Raw genomic sequence first — 24,854 nt, forward strand, 5'->3', positions numbered from 1 at the left:
CTGAACAAACTGTACAGACTCCACTGCAGCTCTTTGGTTAAAATGAAACAGTTACTCCAGTCAGCAAAGACAGGCCTGAGGTCGCTTCTTCAGGTTTAGGTTCACAGGGCTGGAAAACCCTGAATACAACCTTTATATCAAACATCAAACCTCAATATGATACAATAAACAGACCTGAGGTGGGCCTGAGGTCAGACAGGGCAACAACAAGCCTTAGTGAGCTAATTAGCATCAATCAGCATGGTGCTAACTGCATAACTGCTAACTGCTGTCTAAACCGTCACTCGTCTCAAAGCGTGTGATGTTCAGTATCTCCAATAGACTTGATGTGGTTTCTGACACTGTATGATTCACTGTATCTATAAACATGGACTAAAGTACATTAGCGTAGCTGAACACAGTAGCAGCCACCTGGAACACTGAATTCTGTGCGTTTGTCCACTTTTATAGATAATAATACGATATACAGTTTAATAGTTTAACAATGGGCTTTAAAGGCATCATTAACAAACATCAAATAAACAAACGTCACTCAGCGCCGCCCTCTAAAGGCGTCACTAACGACCATCAAATAAACAAACATCGCTCAGCGCCGCCCTCTAAAGGCGCCACTAACGATCATCAAATAAACAAACGTCACTCAGCGCCGCCCTCTAAAGGCGTCACTAACGACCATCAAATAAACAAACATCGCTCAGCGCCGCCCTCTAAAGGCGTCATTAACAACCATCAAATAAACAAACGTCGCTCAGCTCCGCCCTCTAAAGGCGTCATTAACAAACGTCAAATAAACAAACGCCGCTCAGCGCCGCCCTCTAAAGGCGTCATTAACAAACGTCAAATAAACAAACGCCGCAAAGCGCCGCCCTCTAAAGGCGTCATTAACAAACGTCAAATAAACAAACGTCGCTCAGCTCCGCCCTCTAAAGCATCATTAACAAACATGAAATAAACAAACGTCGCTCAGCGCCGCCCTCTAAAGGCGTCATTAACAACCGTCAAATAAACAAACGTCGCTCAGCGCCGCCCTCTAAAGGCGTCATTAACAAACGTCAAATAAACAAACGTCGCTCAGCTCTGCCCTCTAAAGGCGTCATTAACAAACGTCAAATAAACAAACGTCGCTCAGCGCCGCCCTCTAAAGGCGTCATTAACAAACGTCAAATAAACAAACGTCGCTCAGCTCCGCCCTCTAAAGCATCATTAACAAACATGAAATAAACAAACGTCGCTCAGCGCCGCCCTCTAAAGGCGTCATTAACAACCGTCAAATAAACAAACGTCGCTCAGCGCCGCCCTCTAAAGGCGTCATTAACGACCGTCAAATAAACAAACGTCGCTCAGCGCCGCCCTCTAAAGGCGTCATTAACGACCATCAAACAAACAAACGTCGCTCAGCGCCGCACTCTAAAGGCGTCATTAACGACCATCAAACAAACAAACGTCGCTCAGCGCCGCCCTCTAAAGGCGTCATTAACAACCATCAAACAAACAAACGTCGCTCAGCGCCGCCCTCTAAAGGCGTCATTAACAACCATCAAATAAACAAACGTCGCTCAGCGCCGCCCTCTAAAGGCGTCATTAACAACCATCAAATAAACAATCGTCGCTCAGCGCCGCCCTCTAAAGGCATCATTAACAACCATCAAATAAACAATCGTCGCTCAGCGCCGCCCTCTAAAGGCGTCATTAACAAAGAGACGATATTGTATCTGAATTAAGTTACAACTTTCACATTTGTGAATCCCATGAAGTGTTTTAAGTGTCTACTTTTCCATTTTTTTTCTTTCTTATTTCAGATGAAATTACTCAGATTTTCCACAGTAAAAATGTCTAAAATGCTCTGGGATTAGCCTTTTGTAACTGAAGCATCTGCCGTGGTTCAGGGGTGAAACCTGAGAGCCAGTGATCCTCTTCAGAGAGAAAGGGCAGAAGTGCCTCTGGCGTCGATTCTGCTGTGAGATTACAGGTTTGTGTTTGACAGGGGGATCAAATGGAGGTTAGCATTAGCGTTAGCGTTCCTATGGGAGGTTGTACAAAGGTGTGCGTGGGCATGTTATGGGCACCAAAGCGTCTCATCAAGGCCATTAAACCTCCCAGAACGTGCTTCATAAAAACAGCCCGCGACTCTAAAGCCTTAAATGAACTCAGAGTGGCCCTGTAATACAGCCAGACTACAGCAGGAGTGACTTAGCGTTGAGTCACGCAGGCCAACACTAACACAGTGACACATCAAGCAGATTCAGATCACAGCACTACAGCGAAAACATTCAGAACTCCACACAAAGCTCATAAAGCAGCACAGCCGGAGCACAAAAACACAGAAAGAAAGAGTCCCAGAAAAGCTGTGAGATTCCAGCATAATCAGTCATAACAACCAGCAAGTCGAGGCATCCGAGGCTGCGGAGTGTTTAGACTGACAGACGTAAATCTCAGCATCTCTCTGAAAACACATCCCACAGTAAAATACAATAGAAACACAATGGAAAGAGAACAGCTTTAACATTCTAGGCCAGACTCAACTCAGTCTGATCTAACTCAATCTGAATTGACCCAGTTACAACTGGTCCCAATCCAGTTAGATTTAACTCAATATGATCCAACTTACCGAACCTGACTCAATCCAGTCAGATCTGACCCAGTCTAACCCAAGTTGGCCTTATGTGTTCCAACCCAACCCAACCCAGCCAGAGCTGACCCAATTCGATCTGGCCCACTACAATCCATCCCGTCCCTACCTGACCTAATACAGTCAGAGCTATCCCAACCTGATCAGACCCAGTCCAATTCAACCCGCCCCTACCCGATCCAATCTTGTCAAAGCTGATCCAATCCAATCTGACCCAGTCCAAACCAAACCCATCTCAACCCGACCCAATCTAGTCAAAGCTGACCCAATCCGATCTGACCCAATCTGAACCTGTCCTAATCAAATTAAAGAGGATCCACTCCGATCTTACCTATTCTGATCCAACTCATTCCAAACCAGCCTAATACAGTCGGAAATGACCCAATCAGATTCGATGCAGTCTGATCAAACTTGCCCCAACCCTTCCCAACCTGACTCAGAGCTGGCCCAAATTGATCTGACCCAGTCTGATCCAACTCATCCCAACCAACCCAATCTGATCTGACCCAGTCCGATCCTAACAGTTACAATCCTATCAAATTCAACCTAATCGGATCTAACAGATCCAAACCTGACCCAATCCTATCAGATCCAACCCAGTCTCATCTGATTCAATCCATTTCAACACATCGCAACCCAACCAATTCCAGTCAAATCTGACACCAACGCAGCCCTCACCTTGTAACCCGGCGACACTGTGTGTGATGTGGCCTTTGAGGCTGGAACTGGTCGTCTGTAGAAGGTTCTGGATGTCCCTCCGTGCAGTGAACTGGTAGCGCTCCTCCATCTTCCTCGTACAGCACGTCAGGTTCCGGGACATGCACACCTGCAGATCCGAACCTGCAGGGAGAAAAGAGAACACATGAACACGCTGCGCAGAACACAGGATCATCTTGAAGAACAATTTTCCACATTTTTGCTGAACCCACATTTAGTGCGGTTCTTCTTTTCCATTCTGGAAAGCAGAGTTAATTCCAGCTTTGTGTCTGTGGGATTACTGGAATCAGCTTTTTAAATTGGCTCAAAAAACCTCAACAAACCCAGCTTTACTGTCACTTCTATAAAAGTTATGAGGCTAACTCAGTTTAACAGTTTCTCCCTGATGAAGTCACACACTGAAAATGTGCTGGCCTTTCAACCTTTTGTCCAAATCTAGCAGTGACAACACTCACAGTGCACTCAGAGAGGCTAACTGCAACAATACGTTACATAATTTATACTAATAATGATCAATATTGACCCAAAATCAGCCCAATCCAGTCAGATCTGACCCAATCCAACACAATCTGTCCCAAAATCAACGCAATCCCGTCACATCTGACCTAGTTTGATCTAACCCAACCTCATCTGACCCAATCAAATTTAACCCAGACCAAATTGGCCTATTCTGATCTGACCCAATCCAATCTAACATTTCACTAAAAATCAATCCAGTCCATCAGATCTGACCTGGTCAAATCTAACCCAATCCAAACTTATCCAATCCAAACCAACCTATCCCAACTGGACCCAATCTAGTAACATCCGACCCAACCTGACCTGACCCAGTCAAAACTAACCCAATCCTGACTGGCCCGATCCGATCCAACCTACGCTAACTAGTCAGATTAAACCTAGTCAAATCTAACCCAATCCAAACTGGCCCATTCTGATCCAACCTGTCCCAACTGGATCCAACCTAGTCAGATTAGACCCAGTCAAATCTAACCCAATACAAACTGGCCCAATCCGATCCAACCTGTCCCAACTGGACCCAATCCAGGCAGTTCAAACACAGTGTGAACCCCCGAAACATCAAAGTATTTTTAAAACAAAATCACACATTTTCTTAGTAGATGCTTTTTTAATTTGAAGAATTTCCATGGAAATTTACTTTTACACTTTTTAGACTGGCGTCTACTCATTTGCCATGTTGGTCCGCTCTTTAGTCTAATATATATTTTATATATTTACATATTAAACATAGTAAAACATTTATTTTCCAGCCTTACTTACAACATTATGTTGTGGGTTTTGCTTGTTTGTGTTGTTGTGTGTTAAAACAGTCTATCTGAGTGAGCAGGAGTGTATCACGTTCCCCTCAGCCACTATCAGTGATCTGGTCAGAGATAATCCTCCGCTGCTTACGTGACTTCTACCTGCTAATCGCTCGTCTCTTTGTGGACGCATACAAGCCTCCACACGCAGCGCATGAGGGCTCCTATCTGCTGCATCGCACCTGCCATCATAACACTCTCAGATTTTCCACCGCCACATCAACAGAGCCTTGCGCTTTCAAAGGAGGACGTGCTGGAACTCACTGCGTCCAGAGGAGTGATATCAACACCGTCGGCGCTGAGGATGAGGAAACGAGGCACGCGCAGGAGAGTTACGGCCTGAAACCAAGATAAGAGGACGTGAAACGGCCTCGGGCGGCTCTACGTAAAGTGGAGGAAAATCATATTTACACAATTTCCCTCCTTAAACCCAAACGTAGTCGATCGGCCAGGTGGCTGAAGGTTGCTTCTTTAGCTTTAGCCCTGGAGCTACGAGGCTAATGTTGCTAACAAATCATCGAAGCTTATATTCCACCAAATTAGCATGCTGCTAACTGCATGGCTGAATCATCACACAGTTAAATAATCTCTAACAGGCTTGATATTGTCACTGTATGACACACTGTTATCTATAAACATCTATAAACACAAGTACAGGCTTCTACATGGATACTAATACTGGTTTATATATGCTAATGTAATACTTAGGTTGTACTTAGGTATTAATTTGGATGACCTCAAATTCATGACAGTGTATGAAGGAAACTGCCTATACCTATGGAAATCTGATATATGGCCATACATGCACATATACCATAAAGGCCCAGGTTGACATATTTATATTTCAAAATATATCTACTTTCATGTTGTGTATGTATATTTAAGCATCAAATATTGGACATATATGCACATGAACCATACATATATGCCTGAAACATGGTTGAATACATCTCAGTACACTATACATGTTACCATGTCATCTGTGTAATGATACATTTATTTAATATTAAATTATTTAAATGTGTCAGGAAACAATATTTTAATTTATTTCATGTTTTAATGATTTTATTGCCAGTTTACAGTGTGCATGTTTTCAGAGTTCAGTTATGTAGCTATTATACTAATTGTAATAGTATGAAGCTAGAATATGAGTAATGTATGCCATCCATATAGAAATAATGTTTTCTATCATATATTGGTAAATATTTTACACATATATGTTTATAAAAGTTCATATATGCCCAATAAGTAAAAACAGCCAATTTCAAAGATGTTGGTGTATAACATATATGTCTATATTTGGCATATATAAGGTGGATGTAGGAGAAATCCATGTGTTTTAATATATGTCGTATATTTGGAACCCATATATTGGCATATATCAGAATTTCATATGGAACAACCACATTAACTTACTTTATTTTTACTATTAGACAGGATTTTGACACATTTTCACATAAGTACAGTTTCTCTGCAGTTGATGTACTTTAGTCCATGTTTATAGATGACAGTGTGTCATACAGAGTCATAACCAATTCTACTTAGATATAATTGATCATATCTCATCTAATACATCGAGCACTATGGATAAAAATTCAAATTTAAGGTCAAAGGTGACTAAAAATGGTGAAGGTGGCAGCCTGCTGACTGTATGCCACTGCTGGTCCACCCTCGGACCCCTCAGATCTTACCAGTTTTTAAGCTTCTCAAACAGATTTTAAATGCACACAGACTTTTATTTTGGAAAATAAACTAAGACAAATATAAAAAGTACTCAGAGGAAAGAAATGAATGACAAGGCCTGATATAAAATGATTTAGCGTAAGACCTTCTTGCTGACACTGTGTTAGATTACAAATATTTACTAATTTATAAAGAATAAAAAGAAAGAAATGAAGGAAAACTCAGTAAATCGGACTGAGTGGAAAACAAGCACTGAAAAGTGGGAATTTTGTCTAACTCCCTGATTAAAGACCCTCTATGCCCCTGCTGTCTGGACCAGATCACATACTGACTCCGTTAGCACTGTGTTTAGCGCTGCGTTTTAGCGCGGTCGCTGATGAGACGCGGCGCGTGGAGGTGAATTACGACCTCACTGAGATCAGCAGACGAGAAACAGCCCCGGGCGGCTTTTTTCTCCCTGAGGTTTCTCCACTTAACCACCTCCCTCACTTCAGAGATGGGCTTATCCTCCTAGCGCGTCACGTTAGCATTCAGCTCCCCCGGCCTGGCCTCCACCTGGCAAGACCCAACAGGCCTCCGAGACTCAGACAGCGGAGAGGAGCACAAACTTTACATCTACAGATACAGAACACCACTCGCCTTTGATTCACACAGGTTCTGTCTAACGACGGGCTTTAGATAAAGCAGTCTGAGGGCTAACGCTCGGAAATTAGAGGCGCTACATGCTATTATGATGTTTACGCTAGGGCACTTTCGCGAAACGTGTTCTGGCCTTTAACTACGGGACTTTAAACCAAATCGGGCTGAGAAAACTGTCGGTGGTAGTGAAGATTCACGCTTTAAAGTCATAGTTTGTCGAAAAATCACGCGAATGTAGTCAATTAGCCAAAACACGTCTGAAACCATATGGAAAAAAGTATACGGATGTGTGTTTTATATATTTGAAATAGATTTACATACATTACACTAAAATGTAATATATTGCATATTAACCAAATATATTTTTAAATGCTTTTATTTAAAATATTACACATAGAAATGTACCATACAAAAATAAACATACCAATAAAATCCATTTAAAAATTGATGAAAATGGCCAAAATCCTGTCTGATGCTCTTCACTGTCTGATACCTTTAGAAATGAGTTTGTGTTCCAGTATCTTCATTTTAAATCTGATCAAATGATCCTTTAACAGGACAGAAGCGAGTGTTGTGGGTATTGATACTCTGTGAAAATGCAGTGATGATCTGATATCTTGTTTATGTGAAATACATTGTGTGTGAGAGTCTGACTGCAGACGTACATGGTTAATGTAAAGTACAGTGCAGATCACAGAAGAACGTTTAGTTACATCTGGAACCTTCATTACACTCAACTGAACACAGATAATAACACATACTGATAAGGCATCTTGAATATATATATGGGTCATTCTACAGAAACGTCCACTTTTCTGTCTCTCCATAGGAGTCACTGGTGTTACTGATCCTCATTGGTGTTCCACATAATAAAGGAACACCAGAGACATTTTAATGAGCAATGCATTTTAAAAAGTGGCTGCTACAGAGCATCAAACCACATGGAATCATGGAATATCCACTAAAATATGGAATTTAATCCATTTGTGTTCTGTTTTTTCACAATGACCTCAGAATAAAGTCGGGTCACACCAGTGACTTCAGCTAAAAGCTTCATATGAAATCATGAGCTAAATGAGAAAATCTCTGATAACTGAAAGACACAGTGGACTCACCATGTGCTTTTCTTCATAGATCCTCAGAAAACAGGTAAAAGGAAGTCGAGTGATGTCATCAGTGTGACTTTTATTTCAGAATAAGAGATTTTTTGTTACCTGGTAACACCAGTGACACGACTCCTGGGGACAACAACTTTCATTATATATTTTATAAAGATTTATTTGTTTTCTTTATGTGATTTAAATCATATATTCCATAGTCATGTATAGATTATTGTAGATGAAACGTGCAGAAAAACATGTTTTTTTCTTTAAAATATGGCCTCAGTCTTTACACATGACTGTGGGGACGAGCTCCTCTGTGGTGTTTGGAATTCTATATGATTGATTTAAAAACCAATATTGCTAAATTGAGGCTCAGGAAGGTGTAATTGTTAAAATAACGTATTGTTTTATTTGAAAATGTAAATAAATTGTAACCCATTGTAATACATCTGTAAATGCTAGGGACACAAAAATGGACATTTTTGGCCATTTTCATACACTGCAAGCCTATTTTTTCCATCTTTATTTTTGTCTGTGCTTTTCTGTACAGAGGTTTGAGTAGGAACGCTAAGCCTCCGTTACATGTTAGCTACATTATCCTTGTAGCCTCTGTGCTAATACTAAAGAAGCCCCAAACGTGCCCTGGGTTAACAGGGAGATGTGATTTCCCCCCAGACTGTGTCTTTAAGCATGCGCCCGTTTGATGCCCTGTACACCAGAAGCTTGAGCAAACTCTCCTCTGTGAAAACATTCCAGAGTCACCACAAGAGCCACGACTGATCGAACCAAAACAAACGAGAAGTGGAGCTTCTCCTCCTGGACCTGCCTGAGCGGGCGGGTGGTGTGGTGTTCCCTCACAGGCCTGAGTCTGAGAGGAGCACTCTGAGGGCGTTTAACAAGGCGGTCATGCACTTTTTACGAGCTTTTCCTGACCTCCACAGAAATAACCAGCTGTGACTGTAAACATTTACCGTCAGCTGGCTGCACTGAACCTAAAGTCATGTTTCAGAATAACAAGCTTTAGAGAGATGATAATGCTGCTTCATGGTCATTTATAGATTTCCCTCACCTTCCTAGAACGTGAAAGGCTACTAGGGTTTAACTGGGTCAAAAGAAAGAAAAAACTGGGAATTTATTTGAAATTCTTTTTTAGAAATTCTTTTTAGTTCCACTTTATTTGGGAAGCCCCTAATAGACACAGTCATTCTGACAGACTGTAATACACTACAGGAAGTGTAGGGGGCGATATGGCCTCTAGTGTTTAATTTAAAAAGCTCTATAATGTTCATATTATCCACACAGTCACTCTGACAGACTGTAATACACTACAGGAAGTGTAGGGGGCGATATGGCTTCTACTGTTTCATTTAAAAAGCTCTATAATGTTCATATGATCCACACAGTCACTCTGACAGACTGTAATACACTACAGGAAGTGTAGGGGGCGATATGGCTTCTACTGTTTCATTTAAAAAGCCTCTATAATGTTCATATGATCCACACAGTCACTCTGACAGACTGTAATACACTACAGGAAGTGTAGGGGGCGATATGGCTTCTACTGTTTCATTTAAAAAGCCTCTATAATGTTCATATGATCCACACAGTCACTCTGACAGACTGTAATACACTACAGGAAGTGTAGGGGGCGATATGGCTTCTACTGTTTCATTTAAAAAGCCTCTATAATGTTCATATGATCCACACAGTCACTCTGACAGACTGTAGTACACTACAGGAAGTGTAGGGGGCAATATGGCTTCTACTGTTTCATTTACAAAGCTCTATAATGTTCATATGATCCACACAGTCACTCTGACAGACTGTAATACACTACAGGAAGTGTAGGGGGCGATATGGCTTCTACTGTTTCATTTAAAAAGCTCTATAATGTTCATATGATCCACACAGTTGTTCTGACGGACTTTGGCACCAAACGTCTGGTGAAAAATGTTCCTCAGTCTTCCAGTAACATACGAGGGCCAAGCTCACACCTTTCACATGAACGCTAACAGCACTAACCCCCCAAGTGAGGAGATGTCTGGCGTGAGAAAAGCTTCCTGGTTCAGCTTGGTGAGTTGTGCAAGGCTTTGAGGCTCCTGTCTCCAAACACCCAGTTCCTGTAAGCCCCTCTGAGGAAAACAGCCTGCTCCAGACGCTGAGCGCGCTCTCTTTGATCTTGTTTGCGGGCAGAGCCACGTCCCCTCCATTACACCATGTTAATAAGGGTTTAGCCCTGTTTGAGACAATTACGGTCCATTAGCAAGGCTAAGGCCCAGCAATTTGTCCTTCAGAGAGAACAGTGTCCTGCTAACAGTAGCCTGAGTTGCGCCACCACCTCACAGACAGAAGCACTGATAACAGAGCAGGACATCAAACTGACGTTTTCATAACTGTAGCTCTTAAAGACCCTCATCTGTCCTTGATCGTCCAGCTGTTAGCCCTTATTTCTCCTCGTTTTATCCAGCCCTAACCCTCATCTGTCCTCGGATCGTCCAGCTGTTAGCCCTTATTTCTCCTCGTTTTATCCAGCCCTAACCCTCATCTGTCCTCGGATCGTCCAGCTGTTAGCCCTTATTTCTCCTCGTTTATCCAGCCCTAACCCTCATCTGTCCTCGGAGCGTCCAGCTGTTAGCCCTTATTTCTCCTCGTTTATCCAGCCCTAACCCTCATCTGTCCTCGGATCGTCCAGCTGTTAGCCCTCATTTCTCCTCATTTTATCCAGCCCTAACCCTCATCTGTCCTCGGATCGTCCAGCTGTTAGCCCTCATTTCTCCTCGTTTATCCAGCCCTAACCCTCATCTGTCCTCGGAGCGTCCAGCTGTTAGCCCTTATTTCTCCTCGTTTATCCAGCCCTAACCCTCATCTGTCCTCGGAGCGTCCAGCTGTTAACCCTTATTTCTCCTCGTTTTGTCCAGCCCTAACCCTCATCTGTCCTCGGAGCGTCCAGCTGTTAGCCCTTATTTCTCCTCGTTTATCCAGCCCTAACCCTCATCTGTCCTCGGAGCGTCCAGCTGTTAGCCCTTATTTCTCCTCGTTTATCCAGCCCTAACCCTCATCTGTCCTCGGAGCGTCCAGCTGTTAGCCCTTATTTCTCCTCGTTTATCCAGCCCTAACCCTCATCTGTCCTCGGATCGTCCAGCTGTTAGCCCTCATTTCTCCTCGTTTATCCAGCCCTAACCCTCATCTGTCCTCGGAGCGTCCAGCTGTTAGCCCTTATTTCTCCTCGTTTTATCCAGCCCTAACCCTCATCTGTCCTTGGATCGTCCAGCTGTTAGCCCTTATTTCTCCTCGTTTTATCCAGCCCTAACCCTCATCTGTCCTCGGATCGTCCAGCTGTTAGCCCTTATTTCTCCTCGTTTTATCCAGCCCTAACCCTCATCTGTCCTCGGATCGTCCAGCTGTTAGCCCTTATTTCTCCTCGTTTATCCAGCCCTAACCCTCATCTGTCCTCGGAGCGTCCAGCTGTTAGCCCTTATTTCTCCTCGTTTATCCAGCCCTAACCCTCATCTGTCCTCGGATCGTCCAGCTGTTAGCCCTCATTTCTCCTCGTTTTATCCAGCCCTAACCCTCATCTGTCCTCGGATCGTCCAGCTGTTAGCCCTCATTTCTCCTCGTTTATCCAGCCCTAACCCTCATCTGTCCTTGGAGCGTCCAGCTGTTAGCCCTTATTTCTCCTCGTTTATCCAGCCCTAACCCTCATCTGTCCTCGGAGCGTCCAGCTGTTAACCCTTATTTCTCCTCGTTTTGTCCAGCCCTAACCCTCATCTGTCCTCGGAGCGTCCAGCTGTTAGCCCTTATTTCTCCTCGTTTATCCAGCCCTAACCCTCATCTGTCCTCGGAGCGTCCAGCTGTTAGCCCTTATTTCTCCTCGTTTATCCAGCCCTAACCCTCATCTGTCCTCGGAGCGTCCAGCTGTTAGCCCTCATTTCTCCTCATTTTATCCAGCCCTAACCCTCATCTGTCCTCGGAGCGTCCAGCTGTTAGCCCTCATTTCTCCTCATTTTATCCAGCCCTAACCCTCATCTGTCCTCGGATCGTCCAGCTGTTAGCCCTCATTTCTCCTCGTTTATCCAGCCCTAACCCTCATCTGTCCTCGGAGCGTCCAGCTGTTAGCCCTTATTTCTCCTCGTTTATCCAGCCCTAACCCTCATCTGTCCTCGGAGCGTCCAGCTGTTAACCCTTATTTCTCCTCGTTTTGTCCAGCCCTAACCCTCATCTGTCCTCGGAGCGTCCAGCTGTTAGCCCTTATTTCTCCTCGTTTATCCAGCCCTAACCCTCATCTGTCCTCGGAGCGTCCAGCTGTTAGCCCTTATTTCTCCTCGTTTTATCCAGCCCTAACCCTCATCTGTCCTCGGAGCGTCCAGCTCTTAGCCCTTATTTCTCCTCGTTTTATCCAGACTTCAGCTTTTATCTATCCTCGTTTTGTCCATCCTTTAGCTCTTATTTCTCCTTACTTTATCCATCCTTTAGATCTTATCTCTCTTCAGTGTGTCCATCCTTTAGCCCTTGTCTGTCCTTGGTGTGTCCAGCTTTTAGCTCTTAACTGTCCTCGGTGTGTCCATCCTTTAACTTTTATCTGTCCTCAGTGTGTCCAACCTTTAGCCCTTTTCTGTCCTCAGTGTGACCAGCCTTTAGCCTTTATCTGTCCTTAGTGTGTCCATCCTTTATTCCTTTTCTGTCCTATTTGTCCAGCCTTTTGCACATATTTCTCAATGGACTGTGCATCATTTAGCCTTCATCACTGTATCCATCCTTTAGCTCTTATCAGTCCTTAGTCTGTCCAGATTTTAGCCCTTATCTATCCTCAGAGTGTCCAGCTTTAGCTGCTCTTATTTGTTCTTGGAGTGCTCCCATCTATTGCAGAGTGTCCAGCTTTTAGCCCTTATCTGTCCTTGATATGTCAGTCTTTAGCTCTTACCTGTCCTCACTGTGCCCTAATGTCCAGCCTTATCATCACACAGCGGTCAACTACCACTGTCTCCTCGTTGCTGTAACAGCTGGGGGTCGACTGCCAGCTCAAGTGAACTCTATACAGTTTAGAATGACTGAAGGTGTTCACTGATTAGCATTTACACTTGTCACATGGAGCCTCTGTTCAAGCCAAAGAGATGCTGCAAGTCACACATCAGCAACGATGATTAACGACAACAAATAAATCTCTCTTCACTTCTCACAGTCCGGCCTGCCGAGTCTGACTCCATAAAGCCCTGCATACAAAGCTGGAGATTATTCCGTCTCCCTCAGTGAGCGCTGTCTTGTAAAGTAAAGTGGTGCTGCTTTTTTTGGCACTCAGACAGTAAACAGTACATTACTCCAAAAAACTCTGGCGCTGAGCCTCTCCTCTCTCGCCCTTTGGAGATGGCAGGATAAGATGGATCAGAGGAAAAAACAAAACTCGTTGTGCTCTCAAACTTCAGCGCTGTGAAGAAACTCCAGATCAGATCTACAAACTCCAGCATCTGAAGACTTCAATCACTTCTGTTGGCTTAACTTCCAGCACAGACACGGGAAAGGTCAGCAGGCAGGAAATCAAACGAGATGTTGGGAAAATGTGTGCAGTGATTTATTTATTTATTGCTTAATTTTAGGTATTTTAATGATCCTTTTATCTGATTAAGGTTTTCTTTTTTTTATGGTTGCGCATTGCTTTGCTGTATTGTTCTTCGTTTTAAATTATTCTTCTCTTTTATTGTTGTTATTTTTCTGCAGGATTTTTGCCGCGTATCTCATCCTGCAGTTTTCGAGATATCAGCACTGTTCCAACTCCTGGTCTGATTGTGTGATTTGGGCTTGTATAAAGCTTTTTGATCAGATGCAAAGATTCTGTGTAGCAATGGGATTTTGCAGCTCTTTTTCACACACACACACACACTGAACACACCACATATAACACACCAAACACTCACACACCACAAAAACACACACAAACCTCTAATGTAGTGGGAGATTTTAGGTAGCAGTGTATTTAATGTGGCACTAGACATAAGGTAGCAGATTTAAGGTAGCAGGAGATTTAAGGTGGCAGTGGACAAGCATAGCAACCACCAACCAAGCAACACCCTAGCAACAACCTGTGATACCATAGCAACAGGCTAGCATCCACTTAGTAAGATAATAGCAATCACCTAGCAACCACATTGGAACACCATAGCAACATCATAGCAACACCATAGCAACCACCTGGGAAACCATAGCAACACCTCAGCAGCACAAAAGCAACTAACTAGCAACCACTCAGCAACACCATAGCAACTACCTAGCAATCACACAGAAACCCCTTAGCACCCATCTAGCAACCACACAGCAACACCAAAGCAACCACCTAGTAACCACTTAGCAACCACCTAGCAGCCACTTAGCAACACCATGTCAACGACACAGCAACACCATAGCAACCAACTAACAACCACTTAGCAACCACCTAGCAGCCACTTAGCAACCACCTAGCAACCACACAGCAAAACCATAGCAACCACCTAGCAGCCACTTAGCAACTCCATAGCAACAACCTGGGAAACCATAGCAACACCTTAGCAGCACGATAGCAACCAACTAGCAACCACTCAGCAACACCATAGCAACCACCTAGCAACCACACAGCAAAACTACAGCAACCACCTAGCAACCACATAGTAACACCATAGCAACCACTTAGCAACACCAGAGAAACCACCATAGAAACTAGCAACAACCTAGCAGGAAGTGGGAACCATTTAAGCTGTTAGACCGACTGCGTGTCCTCAGGAAATGCACGGCTCCAGTTCTCTGTACTGCTGGTTTTTCTCCTGATTGTGGAGCAGTTTGAGCCGTTCAGCTGTGAAAAGATCCAAAAGTAAAAAGAAAATCTTTTTAGGCCTTAAATTCCCCAAAATCACCCACCTTATCAGACCAGTACCTGAGCAGAATGAGTGAAAACACAGGGCACCAGTGCCTAATGACACCTGCGCTGGCAAACAATCAGCAGATCACAACAGTTTGGAAATATCAACATAAACAAACATGATAATTTCAGTGTAAGTGCCTGAGATGTGTTTCTGAGGGAAGTGTTAACAGTAAAGTTCATGTCGTGAATCCTTTACACTCCCATCATGCACTGCTCATGTAGACGTTCAGTGAAGCTTAGAGAGCAGATGAAGCTCAGTCACTAATCATCCTAATTACTATTAGTGGAACAGGAGTCCTCGTTAATGTGTTGGAGCCAATCAGGTGTGCCGTTGGTGGGCGGAGTCTAAGTAGCTCCTGTCAGAAGTCTGATTTGTTGATTTCACTGTTGTTCTAAAATGTGAGTGGGCGTGTCCGCAGGGTTACGTAGGTCTAATCCACACAGCAGTTAGATCCTCTCAGCTCTCACAGGCTCTGATCCTGCTGTTTACAAACACAGCCAAGTAAACGTGTGTTTACATGCTTATTGTTGTTATTGATGTGTTTATGTCTCAGCACCTGCTGGGAATCCAACACACCTGCTAAACTCTTCCTTTCAGAGCTGTGGAGAAGTTTGGGCAGTTAGGTGTTGCCTGGTTTCACAATGTCTCCCTAACATACACACTGAAAAAGTATGGTTGTGAAGGTCAGGTGAGGTCTTTAAGATGCCCATCCTAAAGACCTCACCTGACCTTCATATCCATCCTAAAGACCTCATCTGAACCTTATGTCCATCTTAAAGACCTCACCTGACCTTCATGCCCATCTTAAAGACCTCATCTGACCTTCATATCCATCCTAAAGACCTCATCTGAACCTTATGTCCATCTTAAAGACCTCACCTGACCTTCATGCCCATCTTAAAGACCTCACCTGACCTTCATGCCCATCCTAAAGACCTCACCTGACCTTCACGTCCATCCTTAAGACCTCACCTGATCTTCACGTCCATCTTAAAGACCTCACCTGACCTTCATGACCATCACAGAGAGCTCTACCTGACCTCCACGCCTGTCCTCAAGTATCTACCTGACCGCGACGGAAACTGGATTCAAGGTCTAGATTTAATAAATCTGACCTCTGTAGATTGTATCCGACCCCAAGGCCACTCTACAACCCATACACGACCCCTGCGTTTGCCCCGCCCCCTACCTGCCCCACCTGCTCTACTGTTCAGAAGTTTGCAGTCACTGTTTTTAATAAAATATGTGGATAAATATATAAACTATATAAAACCCGCTGCCTCCCACTGTCCGGCACTCCAGGTGGTTCTGTTTACACAGAACTGCCCCGCTGTGTGTCCAGCAGGTCCGTCCTGTCTGCCCCTCTTACCTGTCCGAGGTGCGTCCGGCACGCTCCTGCCCTCTCCCACCTGGCGCAGAACGAACTCTCTCCTCACACCGGCGCACGTGTGTGGACTGCTCGCGCTCAGGTGAGCGAGCGCCGCGAGACTCAGAGCGAGCCACGGCAGCCGGAGAGCCATCATCACCAGCGCGACCCTGGAGTGGAGCACAGCACGAGCACGAGCCAACACGGCACAGCAGCAGCGCGAGGGGAGCCGGGTCACAGCAGCAGCGCGAGCTCCAGCTCCATCATTATGATGATCAGCGGCTCCTCAGTGATCCTCACAGAGACTTTAATCCGGTTTAATCCAGTTAATCTCAGACTTCCAGGTGAACTCACTCACTCACTGACTGAGAGTGGGAGAGTGGCAGCGCGAGCGGCGCGCGAGAGTCAACAGAGCGCCGAGTTTACACTCCCACTTCACTCCAGCCCGGACACACGCGCTCCTACTGAGAACATCAGCGACATCTGCCGGCGGACCCGAGATGTGCACCCTGCTGACAACACAGCATGTGGTGTCATTCTTCCTCTTCTTCTTCTTCCTCTTATTATTATTATAAGTCCATTCTACTCACAGACTGTGAGACTGTATGGTTTGAACTTTATCAGCATGGTAAAAAGTAAAAAAAAGAAGTCAGTAAATAAAATGTGTTATTATATGAATGTACTTTTCAAATGTCTAGGAGTAGAAAAACTTCTAAATGTGACTGCAATAAAAAATAGAAAGAACACCCACCGATCAGACCACCTCCTTGTTTCTACATCATTGTCCATTTTATCAGCTCCACTTACTATATAGGTGCACTTTGTAGTTCTACAGTTACAGACTGTAGTCCATCTGTTTCTCTGATACTTTGTTAGACCCCTTTCACCCTGTTCTTCAGTGGTCAGGACCCCCATGGACCCTCACAGAGCAGGTACTGTTTGGGTGGTGGGTCATTCTCAGCACTGCAGCAACACTGACGTGGTGGTGGTGGTGTGTTAGTGTGTGTTGTGCTGGTCTGAGTGGATCAGACACAGCAGTGCTGCTGTATTATTATTATTATTAGTAGTATTATTATTAGTAGTAGTAAAGTCCATGTAATGTATCTCTATGTCTAAACTGCTCATTCTGACTTTTAAACATGCACCAGTTTTAGTAACAGCTGGTTTCCACACAGCTGTGTGCAGTATTTTATTGAGTGCTTACAGACTGTATCACAGGCTTTGATCAGCCTTCATTAATTTGATCTTAAGTATTTTTAAAATGCTGTTTAGATGTGATTTCCTTAAACTCAAATCTAAAAAAGTGCAGGAAAACAGCCTGAATCAGTCAGAACTGTTTTAATTCACCAAGAACAAGATACAGGATTCCTCTTAGCGCAGGTGTTAGCATGAACTCCACTGCTGGTCCAGCTAACGAGCAGCTGCTAATCAGCGAATGAGCGAGTCAAGGGGTGCAGGATGAGCCCCAGACAGAGACAGGCGCAGTCTGAGACCTACAGTACGAGTTACAGCAGGAGGAGGAAACACTCAGAGGAGAAATCTGAAGGAGTCTGACCAAGAGCATCAGGCTAAGCGCTAATTAGCTAATCACAGGACTCCATAACACCAGTGAAAGGTTAGAGCCTAAAAACCTGACAGCTGTAATAAAACCAGGCACAAAGTCAAAGTCTCTCAGACTGAAGAGTGTTATATTAAAACACAGCTCATATCTGGGAACATCTGACCAAATTTAGTGCACTTTTTAACCAGCCACAGCTAAATAGGCTAACAATCTTTGTAGTCTATTATAATAAACAATAATAATAATAATAATAAACACCAGACATTTTTAAAACGTCAGATTTAATTAAAAAGAATCACATACAACATTACTTAAACATAGAAATAAAACCCATGCTAAGCATTTAAATACTGAAGAGACCCAAATTTAACCTAAAAAACACCACACTATATAGAAATATATACACCTGAAAAGAGGTGCAAAAAAAAACAAACAGGCAAACAAAAGACAGTATTCCAGGTGGCTGCTAATGTTTGTTTATTTGTTTGTTAAGAAGTATCAAAATTGCTGTGTAGTACTTTGTAGAAAAGTTTACTCGTTGTTAGACTGATTTCTTAAACTGTGTAACACAACACACAAAGCTCAGTATTCCAGGTGGCTGCTACTGTGTTCAGCTATGCTAATGTACTTTAGTCCATGTTTATAGATACAGTGAATCACACAGAGTCAGAAACCACATCAAGACTATTAGAGACACTGAACACCTTCACACTCTGAGACAAGATTAGCATCAGACACTAATTGGTGGGATAATGTTCTCACCAATTACATGTTGGCTATATTAGCATCGTAGCTCCAGTGCTAAAACTGCCAACCATAGTCGACTATGTCTGGGGAAAATCTGCGGAAATCTGTCGAACTGTCCCTTTAATCGGTCACCCACAGAGATAACGTCCACAGTCCTGCACAGGCCGGGACAAGTGCAATACCGTCCACACACAGAGCATTAGCACCACTCCCAGTCTGTGCAGGAACGGATCAGAACCGTGGCGTTTGGAGACTTTTCACCATCTCCGTCAGTTTTGCATGGATTTGCACAGCGGACTTCGGATCAAGCTGGATGCAAACCTGCAAAACTGACCGAGGGCAGCGCGGTCAGTCGACTACAAACCCAGCTCTGTTCGTATGATCACCTCTCTGTGCTTTAAAAGCTCCGAACACAGCCGCCATCTCAGGGAAAAAACCTGCAAACCTGAAACGGTGAAAAACTTTCAACGTCACAAGATTTTATTCTCTAAGTAACTGTTTACAGTTTTTATTGGTCAGATTTATCCTGACAAGCTCAAACAACATGAACAGCTAAACAAAAACAAAAGAAATGGAGTGACGAGGTTTAAATATGACCAAAATAAAACAGCTGAAAGATTTGGAGATCGGCAATCACAATTTTTTGAACCAATATTTTAATGCAAAATTTTTTTTTAAATTTGCAATTATTTTCTATAAATAAAACTTCAAAGCCCACTGTTAATGCTAAACGCTAAAAGGACACATTGAAAGTTGTACATTTAAACTGTGTGATGTGAAGAGCTGAAACATTAAGCTTAAGGTCCAAAAATAAATTTACATTTCTGAACTTTTTTTTTCCCCCAAATTTTCCCCTGAAGAGATTAACACATCTCGCTATAGGAATAATGTTCAAAAGCCGGCCTTATTGAGCTAAATTTCCCAAATTAAGACAACACCGTTGATAATGTGGGCTATTGGCCATTTGAACATAAAATTAATTAATTGACAATTAATTTTCAGACAAAAGCGACCATAGAACATTGAGCGTATACAGGTAATTCAGAGTCAGACCGATATAGCATATGCGCATAACATCAGCCAATACGGACGACCCGTGATTTACCTTTATTAGCCTAAATATCGTAAATAATTACGACCAATTGAGTCAAGAAAACAGCAGCATTTGACGTCTCAATCGCCCAAAAATACAGCAAAATCTAGGCTCTTTAGTAAAAGGAATGGTTCTATTTAAAGCCATTTCATAATTGAAGGGTTCTCTGCATGGTGAAATGGTTCTTCAGCCTGATGGAGAATGTGATTATGGTTCTGTATAGAACCTTTGAAAATGGTTCTATGTAGCAACAAAAGGGTTCTGCTATTGTATGCAAGCTTCACATCACAATAGCAGAACCCTTTTGGGTGCTACATACAACCATTTAACACATTCTCCATCAATCTGAAGAACCATTTCAGCATGCAAAGAACCTTTGCATTGGACGGTTCTATATAGAACTTATGGTTTTAAAACAGAACCACTCCCTCTACTAAAGAACCCTTGAAGAACCTTCCTTTTTAAGGGTGCAGACCAAATTTTGACCTTTAATCCAGATTCCAGTCCTGGATTTTGTAATTGCTGCTACTGAACTGTTAAGCACTTCTCAGACCTGAGCTGTGATTACAGAGTGATTACAAAATCAAGGACTGGAACCTGGATTTAACATAGAAATGATGAATCGTGAAAATTAGACAAGAGGTAATTAACAGAACCCAAGACCGCAGAGGATTCTGGGCAGCCCCACCCCCAGTGCTACAACATTTTAAATTACATAAGACTGACTTTCTGCTGTTTGTGTTTAGAAAGTGCGGCCACTGAAAGCTGACCGTCATATCAGTCAGTAAAGCACTAGCTAACTAGAACTACTGAAGTACAAAACTAATAAATTCTTAGCACCGTCAGAACCGGTACCGGACCCCCAATTCTCAGTCAGGCCGTAACGTGGAAAGAGAAACCTGTATTTATCCTCGTCTGCATCCGCTGCATTTAGCTAGAAGTACAGTAAGAGCTCACAGTGCAGTAGACGAGCGAAACACTATCTGCACTATAAGCACTTTAGTACCGCTCAGGCTCAGACTGATCCACACGAGAACATCCCCTTAGAACCTCACAGTCTTCAGGCTCAAACATCAAATTCTGCAAAATTAAAATTCATTTCTATGAAAATTACCCTCAGTTTTGGGATCAGCTTGAGCTGTGATTAGCACACCTGCTATGGCCAAGCTTAGCTCTAAAGGGTGGGAGCTTCATGTAGCGTCATGCTATCATATAGCATAGCACGCTGTCAGTCTGGAGGTGGAATTAGGCTGCACCAATACTGGTGTTTTTCACTGGTTATGTTTGATGAGTTTAGTCTACCATCAGCTAAAGCTAACTAGAAAATCTAAAGCTCACAGCAGCATCTGGAGAAAAGCTTACAAAGCCAAAGCTACTAAAGCTAGCTAGAAGCTACAGCTCATATCAGTTAAAGCTGAAGCTACCTGAACAGCTAATAAAAGATAAAGTAATCTAAGGAAGCTAAGCTAAGTAAGCTAGCTTGAAGAGAACGCATCTCTCCCTTATGGCTAAGTTGTGAACAACACCAGAAGAACTTTATCACCAATATTCCAGTTCTTCTTGTGTTGCTAGGAGGTCTAAACTGTTGATATAGCATCACAAGGCAGCTGCCACCATCAGTTCCACACAGAAACAGTTCTCTTGTAGCACAACTGAGCAGAACCAGCAGAGAACGGAACCAAAAACGAAGAGAAGCCAAGAAAGACATGGAGGAAAAGTTGTGCGTACGACGCTCATCACAGACCTTGTGCCTGAAGGAGCACTTAGGGCAGTAGGTGCTAATCTACTCCACTATCTGCACTAGATGCACCTTAGCACAAAGCCACTAGTTAGCGCTTGCTAGCCGCTGAGGGCTAGTGCGCAGGGCGTGGGGCGTAGGGAACAGCCACAGCCAGAGTACTGCTAGAAGTGCCTCCACTGCAGTAGACGTTCCATAACTACTACCTGCACTGTAAGCACTTTAGTAGCACTCTAGCACCAACTAGCCCCGTTGCTGACGTTAGCGGCTGGTTCTAGATTCCACTTCCTTCAGCAGCATCCGAGCAGAAGCTCTACAGGGGAAAACAAAGAAAGAAGCCATTAGAGAACCGATTACAAATTCAACCCTGACCCCAAATGTAGCCCAACAGCTAACATTTAGCTAATTTAGCCTCTTTAGTTGTGCGCTAGAGCTTCAAGGCTAATGTTGCTAAGTAATGGAGGTTTACACCAGCTGACCCTGTGTGAAATACACGCCCTTTAAAAATCAACATGGTGTGTGTTAATTTTGGCATAGCGTTAGCTCCATGCTAACTGGTGGGGTATAAGAATTTATTACCAAGTATCACTAATTTTCACACATGTACATATGTAAACATAGCAACAGAGCCAGGTAATAAACATGGTGTGATAGTGATGCTAATAAAAAAGCCAAGGCTAAGTGAGTCAAGTCTTCAGTTTATTTGTATTAAAGCTAACACTAGCTTAAGCTAACTGGAGAAACTAAAGCTAAACAGCAGCTTCTGAAAAAGCTAAATGCTAAAACTAAATAAGTCAAGCTAAATCCAGGTAGGGGAATTAAAGCTAATACTAAAGCTGGAGAAACTAAAGCTAATAACAGCTTATTGTAACTGGAGAATATAAAGCTAACTGAGCACCAAACACATGGTAAAGCTAAAGCTAGCTAGAGAAAATACCAGCCAAATGCAGCAAGAGACATTAAAGCTAACTGGATACCAAAACTACGTTCAGAACTTAGTAAGCAAACAAGCTAAGCTAGGAAATTAGGTCTGCTATCGGCTAAAGCTAACTAGAGAATCTAAAGCTGACAGCAGCATCTGGAAAAGCTAATTGGAAGCCAAAACTACTAGAGCTAGTCAGGAACTAAAGCTAAAAATCAGCAAACACTAATTGGAGAAACTGAAGTTAATAGCAGCTAAAAGTAATCAGAAAGCTAAAGCTAACTGAACACAATAAAATAAATAAATAAAAATACATAAAAGGAAGCTAAAGCTAAAGTGAGATAACTCTGGAGAAACTACAACTAACAGCAGCTAAAAGTAACAAGAAGCTAAAGCTAACTTGAAGCCAACACTACGATTGCTGGCTAAATCTAACTGGGGGAAAGTTAGCAAATAAAAGGTAACTGGAAAAGCTAAAGCTCATCTGGGAAATTAGCTAAAAGTAACTAGACCAGCTAACGCTAATTAGACATCAATACAGTCCCAAAACTACTAATTAATTAAAATTAAAACCAGCTGGAAAAATTAAAGCTAAATATCCGTTTCTGTTCTCCACTTAATGTTCCAAAAATTAATCAAACCAAATGAGCTGAACTGAATTGTAGCTGTAGAAGCTGTTAATGTTTCTGTTCTAGATAAATGTGAGGGGCAGTTTTCAGTGAAAATGCTAATCATTTTAAACTAGACTGCAGCATGGCTTCACAAACGCCCGCTAACTAGCCGACTCCCCACCTATTAGCATGGCGCTAACTCCATGCCTAGCAGCAGCCATCTTTGATACTGCACTCTATCCGTGCTTTAGTCCATGTTTACCTAGAACAGCACCAGAAACCACACAAACAAGTCTGGATGACTGGGCAGTGATGCAGGCCTGCAGTCTGCAGGATGCTAACCTGGTGACTATAAGCCCCCATTACTTGTTAGCTACATTAGCCGTGTAGCTCCAGCGCTATAAACTAAAGAGGCGAACTTCAGAAACCCAACGTGTCCAGGTGGACCAACTACACTGTGGACCGAGGAGGTGAACCAGCTGGGTTTGGGTTCCAGCTGAACTATCACTTTAACTCTTAGATGTAGTGGACATGGTGGGCAGTTGGAGGGGTCAGTAGATTTGCCCCTCATATCCTGCCCCTGGGGGGAGGGGCAAAAAACATGTTGGTCTACACACGGTCACCAAATAAACACCCTCAAACTCACCATCATCATCACCAGCAGAGTGATTAATAAAGAGCAATTAAAGAAACTGATCTAGCACTAACAACAACCTCCCGCGCTCTCACTCACTCACCGTGCATGCGCTCCTGCTTCAGTCCCTCGTGCAGCTGCTCTGTGTGTGTATGTGTGTGTTCTGGTTCTCACAGCGCGCGTGAAACTTGTGAATGAATGGGAGGCGGGGCGCTATGTATCAGCCCCGCCCACCGAGCTCATTAACATAACCACCAACACCCGGCAAAGACAAACGATGCAGAAAAATAGTATTTTTATTTATTTATTTATTTATTTGGAAAGTAACCAATAAAAATACGATGAAATAAAGGCAAATAAATACAACGCAAAGTAGTAAAATAATACAAAAGTAAAATAAAATAAAATAAACCATAATGTTACAAAATAAAATACATAAAAATGGACAACATAAAAGTGACAGAAATCCAAATTAAAATAAGTTTTAAAAATGATTGTGTTTAAATTTAGAAACTGTATTTATTTATTTATTTATTTAGTTAGTTATATGAAACGCAATAAAAATACAATGAAATGAACACAAAAATACAATGCAAAGTAATAAAATAACACAACATTAAAATAAAATAAACCATTATGTTACAAAATAAAAGACAAACATTAACAAAATAAACAGTGAGCAAATCCAAATGAAAATAAATTTTAAAAACGATTGTGTTTAAATGTAGATACTGTTATTTATCTATTTATTTATTTATTTATTTATCTATCTATCTATCTATCTATCTATCTATCTATCAATCAATCAGCCGTCTCAGGTTCATATCCAGCGTGTGTAATGGAGGTTAGCTTTAAAGGGCCCATATCCTACGTTTTTCTTGCATTTTATTTTCAGAACATTTTAATGAGTTTTATAGTTTCATAAACCAAAAACACCCATAATTCATTTCCACATGCCCATTTTTTCCAGCCTCTCTTTATCCTTTAAAATTAACCAGTTTATTTTTTGATACTGTGCCTTTAAGACTGATTTGTGTGAATGAGCTCCATTCTGATTGGCTGTGCCTCATTCAAAAAGCAGCCTGAGGCTGAAACCCCCAGCACGAGTGGGCGGGGCCAGGCTGCTGTAGGCTGAATGTGTGGATATATAAGGAGATTAAATAATGTGTTGTTTATTTGTGACCTCACAGTGTATAACAGCAGTT

At 42.8% G+C, this 24,854-nt stretch overlaps 1 protein-coding gene across 1 annotated transcript in view; it reads right to left on the bottom strand.

Annotated features, from left to right (window-relative positions):
* Window positions 1–24,854, bottom strand: part of gpc5a (glypican 5a) — a 174,869-nt gene that overhangs the window by 141,771 nt on the left and 8,244 nt on the right. The window contains exons 3-5 of the mRNA XM_036560848.1: window positions 16,706–16,852; window positions 16,347–16,513; window positions 3,308–3,469 (exon numbers count right to left, since the gene is read on the bottom strand). Of these exons, the coding sequence (XP_036416741.1) occupies window positions 3,308–3,469; window positions 16,347–16,513; window positions 16,706–16,852 (476 nt within the window). The remainder of the gene's footprint in view (window positions 1–3,307; window positions 3,470–16,346; window positions 16,514–16,705; window positions 16,853–24,854) is intronic.

This window comes from Colossoma macropomum, unplaced genomic scaffold, assembly GCF_904425465.1.
Source record: "Colossoma macropomum unplaced genomic scaffold, Colossoma_macropomum, whole genome shotgun sequence".
In the NCBI taxonomy this organism is placed as follows: domain Eukaryota; kingdom Metazoa; phylum Chordata; class Actinopteri; order Characiformes; family Serrasalmidae; genus Colossoma; species Colossoma macropomum.